This window comes from Vicugna pacos, chromosome 13, assembly GCF_048564905.1.
Source record: "Vicugna pacos chromosome 13, VicPac4, whole genome shotgun sequence".
Classification (NCBI taxonomy): Eukaryota; Metazoa; Chordata; class Mammalia; order Artiodactyla; family Camelidae; genus Vicugna; species Vicugna pacos.
The window spans coordinates 66429943-66442330 of NC_132999.1; the positions used below are offsets into that span (position 1 = coordinate 66429943).

General features: G+C 64.4%; 1 protein-coding gene across 2 annotated transcripts; it reads left to right on the plus strand.

The window, feature by feature from the left end:
• Positions 1-6388: 6388 nt before the first annotated feature.
• PEX10 (peroxisomal biogenesis factor 10) lies at positions 6389-12285 on the plus strand. Of its 2 annotated transcripts, XM_072975578.1 has the most exons (6): positions 6389-6557; positions 7475-7555; positions 8002-8408; positions 9386-9561; positions 9664-9799; positions 10677-12285. In XM_072975578.1, exons 1-6 carry the CDS (start codon positions 6446-6448, stop codon positions 10743-10745), a joined length of 981 nt encoding a protein of 326 aa, XP_072831679.1. In that variant the 5' UTR covers positions 6389-6445; the 3' UTR covers positions 10746-12285. The 2 variants fall into 2 exon arrangements, with proteins under 2 accessions (XP_072831679.1, XP_015093840.2); XM_015238354.3 differs by lacking the exon at positions 6389-6557 and having other exon boundaries at positions 6952-7555.
• Positions 12286-12388: the final 103 nt, after the last annotated feature.

Sequence of the window (12388 nt, forward strand, 5' to 3'; positions counted from 1 at the left end):
CATGTGTAAAGGCCCTGTGGCTGGAAGGAACTGTCTGGTCCCTGGGGCCCAGGGCTGGCTTAGAGTCCCAGGTCGCAGTCCAGCATCCTTAGACAAAACTCGCAGCCCTCCTCTAAGGGTTCCCCAGGGGAGCTGAGACAAGGCACTTCTCAGCTCTGTCACCTCCATGGCTGGCACCTGACCCTGTTCCTCTGTTTTTCCCTCACTGTCCCCATGCCCCCTGGGGGGGACCATCATGGCACCCACACCCCACTGCTGGGTGGGCATCAGCCACCAACAATCAGAGGCACCCCTTGTCTGCCAACAGCTGCGCCCCAGGGCCGGCCAGCCTCCAGCCGCGTCGGTCACTCGCATGCACAGGGTCCAATGCCCACGCAGCCCTCTGTTTTCTCCTGGACATTTGCTCTGTCTTCAGCCTTAGCAGGAAACTCAACAGCAGACAAAGAGGACAGACACCCAGGACCAGCCCTACCCTGGGGTGGCCATTGCAGACCCCTTCCCGGAGGACCACAGGCTGAGGAGCAGCTGGGACCCCAACGAGAGTCCCTCCTGGGGGTTGGAGAGGCTGGAGGAGGGCACCTGAGGGGAGCGGCCCCTTTGAGAGGCGTGGGTCCGCGGCGGGGCGCAGCGGGCGGGGGGCTAGGAGGGGGGCGTGGTCTTCAGAGCCACCAGCGAAGGGCAGGGGGCACACGGGCTGTTGAGGTCACACACGGGCGGCCCTGGGCAGGGAGGGGGCTGCCGCGGTGAGGGGCGCCGGGGCCAGCAGAGGGGGCCCTCCTCCGACTGTGAAGCGGGAGAGTGGGGGCTGGGCTGGGAGCCAGTGACCCCATGGAGCCGGCACAGGCCCTGGGCAGGCAGGGCTGGGAGTGACGAAGGGCTGAGGGGAGGGCACTCCCGGCCAGGGGAGGGGATGGCCCCGTTGAGGCTGCGTGCACAGGAGCGGTTGTGGCAAACCAAAATATCAGCGGGCCACCAAGTCCAGGCAGGACATGCCCCACCTGAGGCCATGGGCAGCCGTGGTCATCCACCTCCCCGCCCTGAGGCTGACCGGCCCACCCATCGGCGGCTGCCAGCACTGCCCACCCCACTTCCAGACCAACCAGAGACAGGGCTGGAGGCTCGGACCCCACCTACACTCCCCCAGTCTCCAGACCTGGGCAGCAAATGCCTGTCCCCCGGCCCCTCCCAGAATCCAAGGTCCCAGTGAAGGAGGACAAGCCCACTGGCCTGCCGTCCCCCGTGTGCCTCTTCCAACGGTGGAGCTGGGGAAGGAGCTCCCCCACCTGTCTGGTGGTCCCAGGAGGGACTGCACACACGCTCGCCTCTGCGGCTCACCCCTGTGGCTCACCCAGGGACACGGCTGTGCTGGCCAGGAGGCTTCGCCCCCAGCCTTTGTCCCCAGGGCCAAGATGGCACAGGAGGGCACCCTGCAGCACCAGATCAGCAGGGACAGTAAGAAGAGACGACTTCCAAAGTCCTCCCTACTCCAAGTTCTGCCTTCACCTGAGGTGCCTCCCAGCCGGGGCCACCCCCTCAGCTCCACCCAGACCCCCAGGAGCTCCCATCAGCGTCACCTGAGTGCACAAACAAAGCACTTTTGCTGCCAAACGCTTACAAGTCCCTGCACTGCTCTCTGAGATCTGTACCACTGCTGCTCCCTCCTCCCAGCAAACCCTGAGCCGCTCAGCCCCCAGGGACCCACCCTGAAGGGGAGCCACAGCGAGCCTCAGGCTGGCGCGCTGCACACACGGGGCTGCCACGGCCCAGGAGGAAACTGAGGCACAGGGCAAGGAAGCACCTACTCAAGATCACACCTGCAGCACAGAGATGGCAGTCCCTGTCCCTGTCCCCATCAGGAGGATGCTGTGATGGGGACAGTGGCACTGCGGGAGGGTCTCTCCGAGGGGCCTCCAGCACACGCCCCTCCCAAGCTGCCCACAACCCCCACAGCTCCTTCCACAATGAGCTGCCAGGTCAGGACCTGACCTCCCTGTGCCCATCCACACTCTGGTGCTGGAATGGATGCCACTCCTTGAGCTGCAGTGATGGGAGCATGTGGCTGACCTGTGCCAGTCACTGTCAACACCCCTGCCCAGCCAGTGTCCTTGCTCAGACCTCCATCTCTGGCCCCCCTTGGTGCTCAAGGGTCCTCAGTTTTCTGGGTGCCCCACCCTGCAAGGTCCTGGCTTGTACCCCTCCACCTCCAGCCCTAAGGGAGGCTGGGGGATGGCCTCTTGTCTGGATGGAGCCCTGCCTCTCCTGTCAATACAAAACTTCCTCCTCCAGGAAGCCCTCCCAGACTGCCTCTTCCTTGGGCCAATAGTGTCCAGGCCTTAGTCACCAACCAGCTCAGACTTGGATGATGGCTGCACTCACGTGGGGCCCCTCCCCCACCTCCAGCAGCAGGCAAAGGCATTAGGATGCAGATGTGGGACCCAACAGACGTGAGATTCGCCCTGTGCCTGCACCTGCTTTGGACCAGACATAGCCTCTCTGAGTTTTGATTCCTAGCTCCACCACTTGGATGGTACCCTCTTCCCTCCTCAGCAACCCCCCCCCAGGCTCCAGGTTCCTATCTGGCTCCCTGGAAGCCCTGGCAGTGGACCAGAGCCCCAGAGCCCCAGACCAGCTCTGCTCCTGCCAGACACACTGTATGGCGAGGAATCGTGCCTTCCTGTCCCAGGCCAGCACAGGGACACACTGGCCCTGGCCACAGGCAGAGTCCCTGGCCAGCCACCTGAGCCCTGGAATCCTGACGTCACTTCCCAGACCAGCCCAAGCCCCAGGCAGCCCCGTCCCAACCTCACCTGGCAAGCCCCTGGCAAGGCACTGCTGTGAGTCCTGCAGCATGATGTCCCCCACCCCTCGGCTGGGAGGCCTCTGCCCCAGGGGCCGGTGGGAGTCCCAGCTCGGTTCTGGGGTGCCTTCCACCTACAGCCGTGACTCACCTCCCACGCCTGGCAACCCTCACCCCAGCCCACCCTGTGCCCACTGCACCCCGACCCCACACACCTCCAGGGCCCAGATCCGCCACCAGGTTCTCTGGGTCTGTCCCAGTGAGGGCCGTGCCCCAACAGTCAGTGGTCAGCGGTCAGGGCACAGGCTCTTCCCCAGTCCCTCCACCTGCTCAGGCTCCCACCACAGGGAAGGGGAGAAACGGGCCATGCCAGCCCCATGCCTGGGGCCAGAACTATGGCTGCTCAGTTCACACCCTACCCCACCTCGGACAAGGTGGTTCCCCCCACAAAGGGCAGCAGTGCCCACCTCTGCTGCACACCTGTAAGGCGCCTGTCCAGTCAGGGATCCTGGCCAGGCACCAAGGTGTACACGCAGCTCTCTCTAGCCACTCCCACCCCCAGCCCCGCCCCCCACCCCCAGGTTGGCATCTCAGCCTCACTGTCCCCTCAGCCAATGAGAAGCACTCGCTCCTTCTAGGATGGGCCCAGGAACCCAGGGGGTCCAGGGAAGGCTCTGCCTGGGAGCACCCCACCCCCAGTCTCAGGGCAGGGGTGCACCCAGCCCAGTGTCCGGACAGCCTGGGGGGACCCCAAGCCCTGGAGATTTGGGGGGTGAGTGAGACCACCTCAGCTAGACTCCGGGGCCGGTCCCTCCTTCCTTCCTTCTCCTGACAGGAGTTCCCGAGTGCCTGCGTAGGCCAGGCTTGACAGCACCGCAGCCGCCCAGGCAGGCAGGCCGTGTCGGGTGAAGCAGGCCTCGCAGCCGAGGGACACAGACCAGCTGGCCCCTGGCTTGCCCACCAGGTGCCGGGTCGAGCTGGGGAGGGTGGGAGACGAGTGGCGAATCCAGGAGAGTGAGGTGGGCAGCAGAGCCACCCCTCCACCTAGCCAGGTTCAGTGAGGGGCCAGAGCAAGTGACCTGGAGGAGGGACAATCCGACAACTGGAGGACTGAATTCAGTGGGGACAGGACTGAGAACCGTGCTCCCACTGACAGGGCGGCATCTGCACCAGCCAGGCGGCATCTGGACCCAGACCCCCCCCCAAGCCTGCTTCTGTGGATTCGTGCACTGGTTCTTAATAAACGCCAGCTCGTTACGTTGGCAACCCCATTGCGCAGACCGGAGAACTGAGGCTGGGGGTTCTGCTGGACAGAGTGAGAGCTCCACCAGGTAGAGGATTTACAGCTGCGGTCACAGTGGGCTCGGGCTCAGCTGCTACTGGAGGGAGGGGGCAGCAGGCAAGAGGTAGAGCACATGCTTAACACGCACAAGGTCCTGGGTTAAATACCCTGTTTAAAAAATTAAAATAAAAACGGAGCAAGCCCTCACTGCAGGCACAGTGGTGGATGTCAGGGCCTCACCTGGGGCTGGACCCTGGTCAGATACCTCTGCCCCACTGGAGCCGCCTTCCCTAAAGTCCACCCGGCCTTTCGCCCACCGTCCTGCCTCAGGGGCCACTGCAGTCAGAAGCCACGCAGTGAGGCCTCCAGCAAGAGCCCCCGGCCCAAGAAAGCGGCCTCTGACAGGGCTCCGGGCTGCCTGGTTGCCCAGGGGCACAGAGAGCTGCCTTTCGTCATCAGGCGAGGACTTTCCTCTGGAAGCCAGCCCTGTCCCCACCTCGGCTGAGTCGCCGTCTACATGCGGAGGCCCAGCGAGCCGGCGCTCCAGTCTTTGGTTCTGATCCAGATTCTCTCTTTGGGGTGAAACTCACTCACTGATCCCCTAAAATTCTACCGCTAACCTGGTGGAGCAGGTGGGCTGATGGCGCCACCTGCTGGCTGTCCTGGAATGTGACCCCTCCCAAACTCGAGTCATCTTAGCACGCGCCCTGGGGCACTAGTGACCACCGCTAACAACCAGCCCCACCGCAAAGGGCAGGAGACTGAGTGGATCTGAACCCGGCTGGACCCCAGGCCCCACATCCCCAAGAACAACTTGATAACACTGTTTCTGGCCTTGCCCTGTGCTGCGAAGCTGTGCTGGTGACAAGAAAGGCCGGAAAATGAAATCCTGGACAAGGAGCTGGGACCTGCTAGTGGGGGACAGTGGCTTCTTGAAGGTGCCAGCCGGCGACCCCAAGGAAGGGGCCAAACCTCCTCCAGATCCGACTTGGTGCCGGTGGGCACAGCGTCTGGCTGTGCCCACCCACAGGCCAGGGCACCACCCGGGGCCAGGAAGGCTTCTGCGTTTCAGCCTGTTACATGAGAGCTGGCCAGAAGCTGGTGAAGGCCTGTCTCCACCTGGCCCTCACCCAAGGGTCCACCCCAGGCCGAAAACCAAAGCAGTGGGTGGCCTCTGCATCCAGAAAACGGGGTACACAGTCAGGGGTGCACTCCAAAGGGGCACAGGGGCTTCAGCAGCAGGAGGGGCTGGGGGACCACCCAGGTCCTGCCCTGTCCCTCCAAGAGGGGCCTGCCCGCAGCTGGTGGAGCCCCGAGGAACTCTGAGCCTGTCCCCAGGGCCTGGCTCCGTGTCACGGAGCTGTGAGAGCGGAAGTGAGGCCAAGAGCTGCAGCCTGTCTCAACCAGGCCCTCCCACCAGGGTCAGTGGGGCCTCAGAGGCTGCCCCCCCCAGCTCACCTGGCTTCTTTCTCTCTTGCCTAGTCCCATGGCTCCCTTAGTGCCCCTGGAAAGGGCCCTTCTCCTAGGCTGGGATCCCTCTGGTCAGTCTGGGGGTGCCCCCTACCCAATGGGGCACAGATGCAGATGCTATGATCTGCTCCAGGCCCTGAGCCCTCAGGACACGTCCAATGCCTCCTCCCACTGCCCTCCCCCAGGACCCTCTCAGGGACCTTCCCCCAAGCTCTAGTCCAGCTGTGGCTTGTGCCTGGACGCCCGGCTCTCCTAGCTCTGTCCCCTACAGTGTGTGGCCTCCCAGACCTCTCTCTGTCCATCCCCTGAGCAGAGAAGCTGGGAGGGGTCAGGGGTCTGCACTTGTAGGGCCTGAGCGGTCACCAGCGTAAATATCCAGGTTCCAAAATCTGCACTCCTCGTTCTGTCCCGGGCCCCAGAGCACCTTCCATGGGCCTGCAGGGGGTGCCAGCGCCCCACCAAGGGGGCCCCCTTTTGACTTCCGGCCGCAGGGGGCGAGCGAGCATCCCGCAACGGGGGATCGGCACCTCCTCTGGCTCTGACGCCCCTCTCAGGACTTGGGGGCTATCCCAGGAGCCGCTCGCCATCCCGCGCCGCCCCGCGTTCACCCTCCCCCTCCCGCTCTGCGCTTGCCCCTCAAGGCCGCGTCAGCCCGCACGGATCTCTGCACGGACCCCATTTAACACGGCCCCGCGCGAGACAGCGCGGGCCCGACTCAGTCCGGCCCAGGCCCCGCCCCCGCCCCGCCCTCCCGGGCCCGCCCCCCGCCCCCGCCCCGCCCTCCCGGACCCGCCCCGCCCCGCGCGCCATGACGCACGAGGTCCGCGCCGCACGCCAAGCCCGGCTCCGTCATCAGGCGCCGTCCCGTGGGTGCGGCCGCCCTGGACCCCGGCGCCATGGCCCCCGCGGCCGCCGGCCCCCCGGAGGTGGTTCGCGCGGCGCAGAAGGATGACTACTACCGCGGCGGGCTGCGGAGCGCGGCGGGCGGCGCCCTGCACAGCCTGGCGGGTGAGGCCCGCCCCGGGGGCCGTGCGGGGGGTCCTGGGCGCCGGCCTGGGGCGCGAGGCGGGCGGACGAGCCCCAGACCCGCCTGCTCGGCGCGGCCGCCCCGCCGAGGCCTGAGCTGAATCAGGAAGAAGCGAGCGCTCCGGGCGTTGTCCCCCGGCTGCCGGGGGCGCGGGTTGGGGCCATGCACCAGGTGTGAAAGAGTCCACGGCGCTGAGGACACGAGGGAACTTCATTGGAGCTGCGGCGGTGGAGCCCAGCGGAGGGGCAGGAGCGTGGGGCAGATTCCGGACCACAGCCGGGCTCCTGTTCGGAGCGAGCAGAAATTCGGGGCATAGTGGCCGTCAGCAGGCTCTGAGCAGGAGAGGGACAACGACCAGAGTAAATGGCCTGTGTATTGTTCTGCCGACACTCTGACTTACACTCTGTGCCAGACGCTGTTCTCCGTGCTTTGGGCCGTTAACGCATTTTCTCAGAACATCCCTGCGAGTAGGACTTGTAGTTCTCCTCCTACACACAGGGAAACGGGGACTCCAGAGACACCTTGTAACTTGCTTGAGGTCACAACCAGCAGTGTGGGGCTGGGATTTATGCTGATGGGTGGTCTCGTGCTTCTGGTCACTGGACTACACTGTCTCTGTGGCCTTTCTGGGCTCTAGAACGGTTACCCGGATGGGTCCTGGAGCGGGGGTGGCTGCAGGTGGGCAGGTCTCAGGACACTCAGTGGCCCGGGCGAGGCAGATGGAGATGGAGCAGAGTGGACAGCATGGGAGGCCAGGGTAGAGAGAAGAGGAGTCTCCGCCTCGTGCAGGGATGTCTGGGCTGGGCCTTGGGAGCACGAGGGAGGGTCGTTCCTAATTCTTACCACTGCACGAGCCTCACCCCCAGCCTGTCAGGAATAATGCTGTTTCTCTGCTCAGGTGCAAAGAAGTGGCTGGAGTGGAGGAAGGAGATTGAGCTGCTGTCAGATGTCGCCTACTTTGGTCTCACCACACTTGCAGGTTGCAGCCCCTGGTGGGACCCTGGGACTGAGGGGCCCAGAGGACAGGGGAAGGGGCTGCCAGCAGAGTGAGGGTCTTCTGCAGTGCTTCCCAGTGTCCCTAGACTGGCCTGGATGCAGCCTCAGGGAAGGAGGGGCCCCTGAGCCCCTTCCCCAGGCCCTGAGCCCTGGCCGGGCCTCTGAAAGCTCTGAGTTCCTGTCTTGTCTGTGTCCCCCTCATTCTTTTTGTGTCCCTGGATACTTTGCCCAGGGTGCCATTGGGACCATTTATCTGTGGCTGAACCCATAGCCCGAGAGGGGTCTCAGCACCGAGCCGTGTCACAGGGCACGGGCGGCGGGGCCCTGGTGGAGTGTCATCCTTTAGAGGAAAGGTAGGGATCCAGCAGAGAGGAGGAAATTGCTGGCACGTCCCTGCCTGTCTCTCACGTGGGCCCCCCCTCCCCACAGGCTATCAGACCCTCGGGGAGGAGTACGTGGGCATCATCCAGGTGGACCTGTCCCAGAGCCGGGTGCCCTCCAGGCTGCGCCGCGGGGTCCTGGTTGCGCTGCACACCGTCCTGCCGTACCTGCTGGACAAGGCCCTGCTCCACCTGGAGCATGAGCTGCAGGCCGACAGTGATGGCACGCGGCCCTTGCAGGGCAGCTTGGCACCCAATGTGCGCAGCCCATGGGGGGCACGGCGCTGGCTGCACCAGCACGTCACCACCCTGACGGAGCAGCAGCAGCGGGTGCTCCTGCGGGCTGTGTCCCTACTCAGGCAGGGCCTCGGGTGCCTCCAGCGGCTCCACGTCGCCTGGTTCTACATCCATGGTGCCTTCTACCACGTGGCCAAGAGATTCACAGGCATCACCTACGTAAGTCGCAGGGGTCACCTGGACCTGCTCAGCTCTGGCTTGTCCGCATGGAGGGCGGGAGGCCAGGTGTAGGGATGTCACCCTGGTGGTGACCCTGCGGTGACCACGTGGGGCCCTTTTCCTGCAGCACTCTGCTAGTCTCCTCCCACCACCGTCTCCCCCCGCCACCTCGATGGACGGCTGGCACGCCGCCTCCCCTCCTGGGTCTCAGTGATGCCCTTGCTTCCAGATTCACCCAGAAGGGTTTGCCTCAGGCCCCCTGCCTCCCCGAGGGTCTCCAGGCTCTCCGCCCCCACCCCCTCCAGGCCTCTCTTGGTAGCGCAGCCCAGGCACCTGCACCTCCCTCTGCTCAGCCCAGCCCAGCCTCACCGCCCTCGCGCAGTGTTTAGTGTTTGCTGAGCTGCTGCTGCCGCGAAGGAGCCTGGAGACATGGGGGCTCCACCCACTCAGGGCATCGGGGGGCTACCCCAGGGCTCTTCCTACACGGGCACCCAGGGCCCTGCCTCTGGGCTCCAACTCTGGCCCGTCTGGCTGACTCAACTGTCTCCATTCCCAGCTGAGAGAATGGAAACGGAAGTAGAAAGCAAGCTACTTCCCCTTCATGGGTGTGGCCAGGAGTTGCGGGCCTGGGGGCAGGGTCTGCTCTCCTCTGCAGCCTTCTCTGCCAGCCTCTCTGAGGCCCAGGCCCCTGGCCGGCCCCTCAACTCCCAGAAGTCCTCACCTGCAGACTCCAAGCTTTGTGGCTGTCTTCCTCGCTCAATGCTTGGCTCCCACCGGGAACAGGGCCCTGGCCACCATTCAGTGCTTAGAGCCTGCAAGGCGGTCCTGCCCCCAACTCAGCCAGAGGCCCAGGGCTCACTGTCCCCTGGCACTGAAGGACAGGCTTTGGTTTCACTCACCAGGGGAGGCCTGGCCCCCTGGCTGCTTGCTGCCTTGTGCCAACTGATCATGTGACCATCTGTCCGGGGCCCTGACAGCTCCGTGTCCGCCGCCTGCCTGCAGAGGACTCGAGGGCTCGCGCCAGCTACAGGCTGCTGGGGCTCGTATCCCTGCTACACCTGGCGCTGTCCGTGGGCCTGCAGCTCTACGGCTTCCGGCAGAGGCAGCGCGCCCGGCGGGAGTGGAAGCCACACCGCAGCCTGTCTCAGCGCAGGTGCGTGGGGCCGGCGCCAAGGGGGGGCTCAGCCTTGTGGCCCTCGGGCTCAGGGAAGGACTCGGAGGCTCAGTTCTGTCCTGTTACCCCTTCTCCCACCAGGAGCCACGTAGAAGAGAGAGTGGTTTCCAGAAACTCCCTGTGCACCCTATGCTTGGAGGAGCGCAGGCACTCAACAGCCACCCCCTGTGGCCACCTGTTCTGCTGGGAATGCATCATGCAGTGGTGCGACACCAAGGTGGGTGGCCCAGAGCCCAGGCGTGCAGACCACCCAGGGCGCTGAGGACTCGGGAGCCTGCCCCTCAAAGCTCCTGTGTGGGCTGGAGGGGCGGCGCGTCTCTAAAGGCCCTGCTGAACTGCTCGTGGGGCCACACCTGGAGTCTGGGGTGGCCCCGCTCCTGAAAGGCTCCGGCCACCCCTGCCCTCAGAGTGAGAGCCAGCTGCTCGGCCTTGAGAGCTCAGGTGTGGGGTCCACCGAGCCAGGGGGCCAGAATGGAGGACCCCGTGCCCCTCTTTCTTACTTGTGTGCTGACTCTAGGGAGGAGGCCTTTTCCTGCCCCCCCCCACACACCTCCGCCCAGCCCCTTCGTGAGGGCCAAGGCTGCGCCCGCCTAGTGTACGATACCCTGCTCCGTCCACGTGCTGCCTGGGAGCTTTCCTCAGCCTCTGGGGCTCGGGGTCCCAGTCGCTCTGTGGGAGTCTCCTAGGGGCACAAGCGCTGCCTCCCTGAAGTGCTGGCCCCACGTGGAGTGCCTGGCAGGCAACGGGCTGACTTCCAGGGGCGAGAGGGACCCAGTCCTGAGGGGCAGAACCGCTGGCGTCCTGAGACGGGACCGCAGACACAGGCATGCACTCCCAGGAAGCTTGGGGCAGCCACAGTCATCCTGCGGCCAAGTGTCCTCACCCTTCCCGAGTCACCTTGTGGACTGGCTGTCGTCTCAGCCGGGCACTGTCCCTGCTCTGCGCCTGACCGCCCGGGGTTAAGGCCTCAGAAAACACTTTTTCCCTTCACCTATAGAGACGAGACGTGGGTACATCCCACATGGTACTGGGAATGCCAGCGGGGGGCCGGGGGCTGTCCTGGTCCAGCCTGTGACCCTCCTCCTCCCCCGCAGACGGAGTGTCCCCTCTGCAGGGAGAGGTTCCTTCCGCAGAAGCTCGTCTACCTGCGGCACTACCGCTGACCCGACGGAGGCTGGAGGAGCCCAGGAGGCCTTCCGACATCAGGGGAAGAACTTACTCTCAAGGTTAACTTTACTTGCACAGAAACCATGATATCCCCGTTTGTTACTGTCACGAAAGACGCTGTAGCAGCAGCTCAGGAGAGCACTGGACCTGGCCGTGCATGGTTGAGCCTTCAGCGCCGTCAGCCCTCCCTGCACCTCCCAGCACTCCTCCAGAACTTCCTCCCCCCGACCGCCCACTGACACGGGAAGGTCCAACACCAGCCACACGGTGAGACGTGGCCGCGTGGCCAGCGCCGACCAGGAGCAGAGAACCAGTAGTCTGCTTGCCGGGCTGTGCTCAGGCCTGCAGCCCAGACGGCCCACAAGCCTCATCCCTGTCATGGAGCCATGGGGCGGCCCAGACACGGCCGTTCTCGGGGCAGAAAGCAAGAAGCCGTCGCTGCCACCTGACATGTCTGGCGCGCACCTTCTAGCGCGTCAAGTTGGCTTCACATTTTAGAAGATGGAAGCGTGCATCCTGGCCTCCCAGCACGACCACCTCCTGCTTGGAGCACCTGGTGGGCCCAGCCAGCACGAGTGGAGGCTGCCCATCGCAGCAGGGTGCAGGCCGGCTGCCTACACACATCCCCACTGTGCCCAGCCCACTTTCTGCCACCGTTTTATTTCCAGGTTTTAAAACCTACATAACTCGTGCCCAAGGCTGGACTTTGCCATAGGCATCCTCAAAACACCGCTTCCAGTCGCGCTGGTGTGTTAGGAACGCCGTGAGGGCGAGCTGACTTGGTGGAGGCTGGCGGGGAGGCTCGCCAGGCCCGGGGGCGGGGCAGCACAGCTTCCAGCCTAGGACCCTGCGGCCGCTTCTCTCTGACTTCACGGACTCTGCGGCACAGGAACATTGCGCGGCAGGCCTCAGCTAACAGAGGTCAGCGCCCAGAGGCTGGGCTGTGAACAGAGCAGCAGCCCTGCTCTGGCTCCAGTCGGGGAGCCTAGCCAGGGTTGGGGTCCACAGTTCCCGAAACCCCTTCCTTACACTCTCACCAAGTGCTCATCGTAGGTCTATTTACTAGGAAAACAGTATTAAAAAACGGGGGGGGAAGGAAGTCTAGTTTGAACACCAAGTGCTGCAGTGTGGTGACGAGCACTGGTTTGGAGCCCCATTCACACACGAAGGTCAAAATTCAGGGTCAGGCACAAAAGGCCTTAACGTGGCCTCTGAAAAGCAAGGAGTCCAACCACAGGTATTGGAACCTGGAGGGAAAAACGCGGGCAGTGGACATTTGGTGCGTGAACAGGACAGCGGAACCGCCCGGAGACCCGAGGCCCAGCAGGAAACGCACCGGTGTGCCGGTCGGCGCTGGGCCATGGGGCGGGCCCCTGCCGGCCGTCTGTCCTGCCGCCCGCAGCAGGGACGGCTTGCCTTTGGGGCGGCCGTGCCTCTCCCGCCAGAGCTGCCCAGGCGCAGGGAGCTGGAGTGTTTATTCAAGAGTACAAGAGAGCGGGGACACTGTCTTTAATAAAAGTTGGCACTTAAAAGTCACTTAGTAAAACGTTTACGTGTATTTGTTTTTACCACATCAGAAAAGCTGACATGCAGGTCAGGGCCGTGTCTCCCGCAGGAAGTGAGAAGCCATGTGTTAAAA

What these genes read in the sequence shown, in the direction of transcription:
- PEX10 (XM_015238354.3), top strand. Translation starts at nt 7,321, where the DNA reads ATGGGAGGCCAGGGTAGAGAGAAGAGGAGTCTCCGCCTCGTGCAGGGA. An exon ending in TGGTCTCACCACACTTGCAG is followed by an intron (nt 7,556 to 8,001) that starts GTTGCAGCCCCT and finishes CCCTCCCCACAG; the next exon opens with GCTATCAGACCCTCGGGGAG. An exon ending in TGCAGTGGTGCGACACCAAG is followed by an intron (nt 9,800 to 10,676) that starts GTGGGTGGCCCA and finishes CCTCCCCCGCAG; the next exon opens with ACGGAGTGTCCCCTCTGCAG.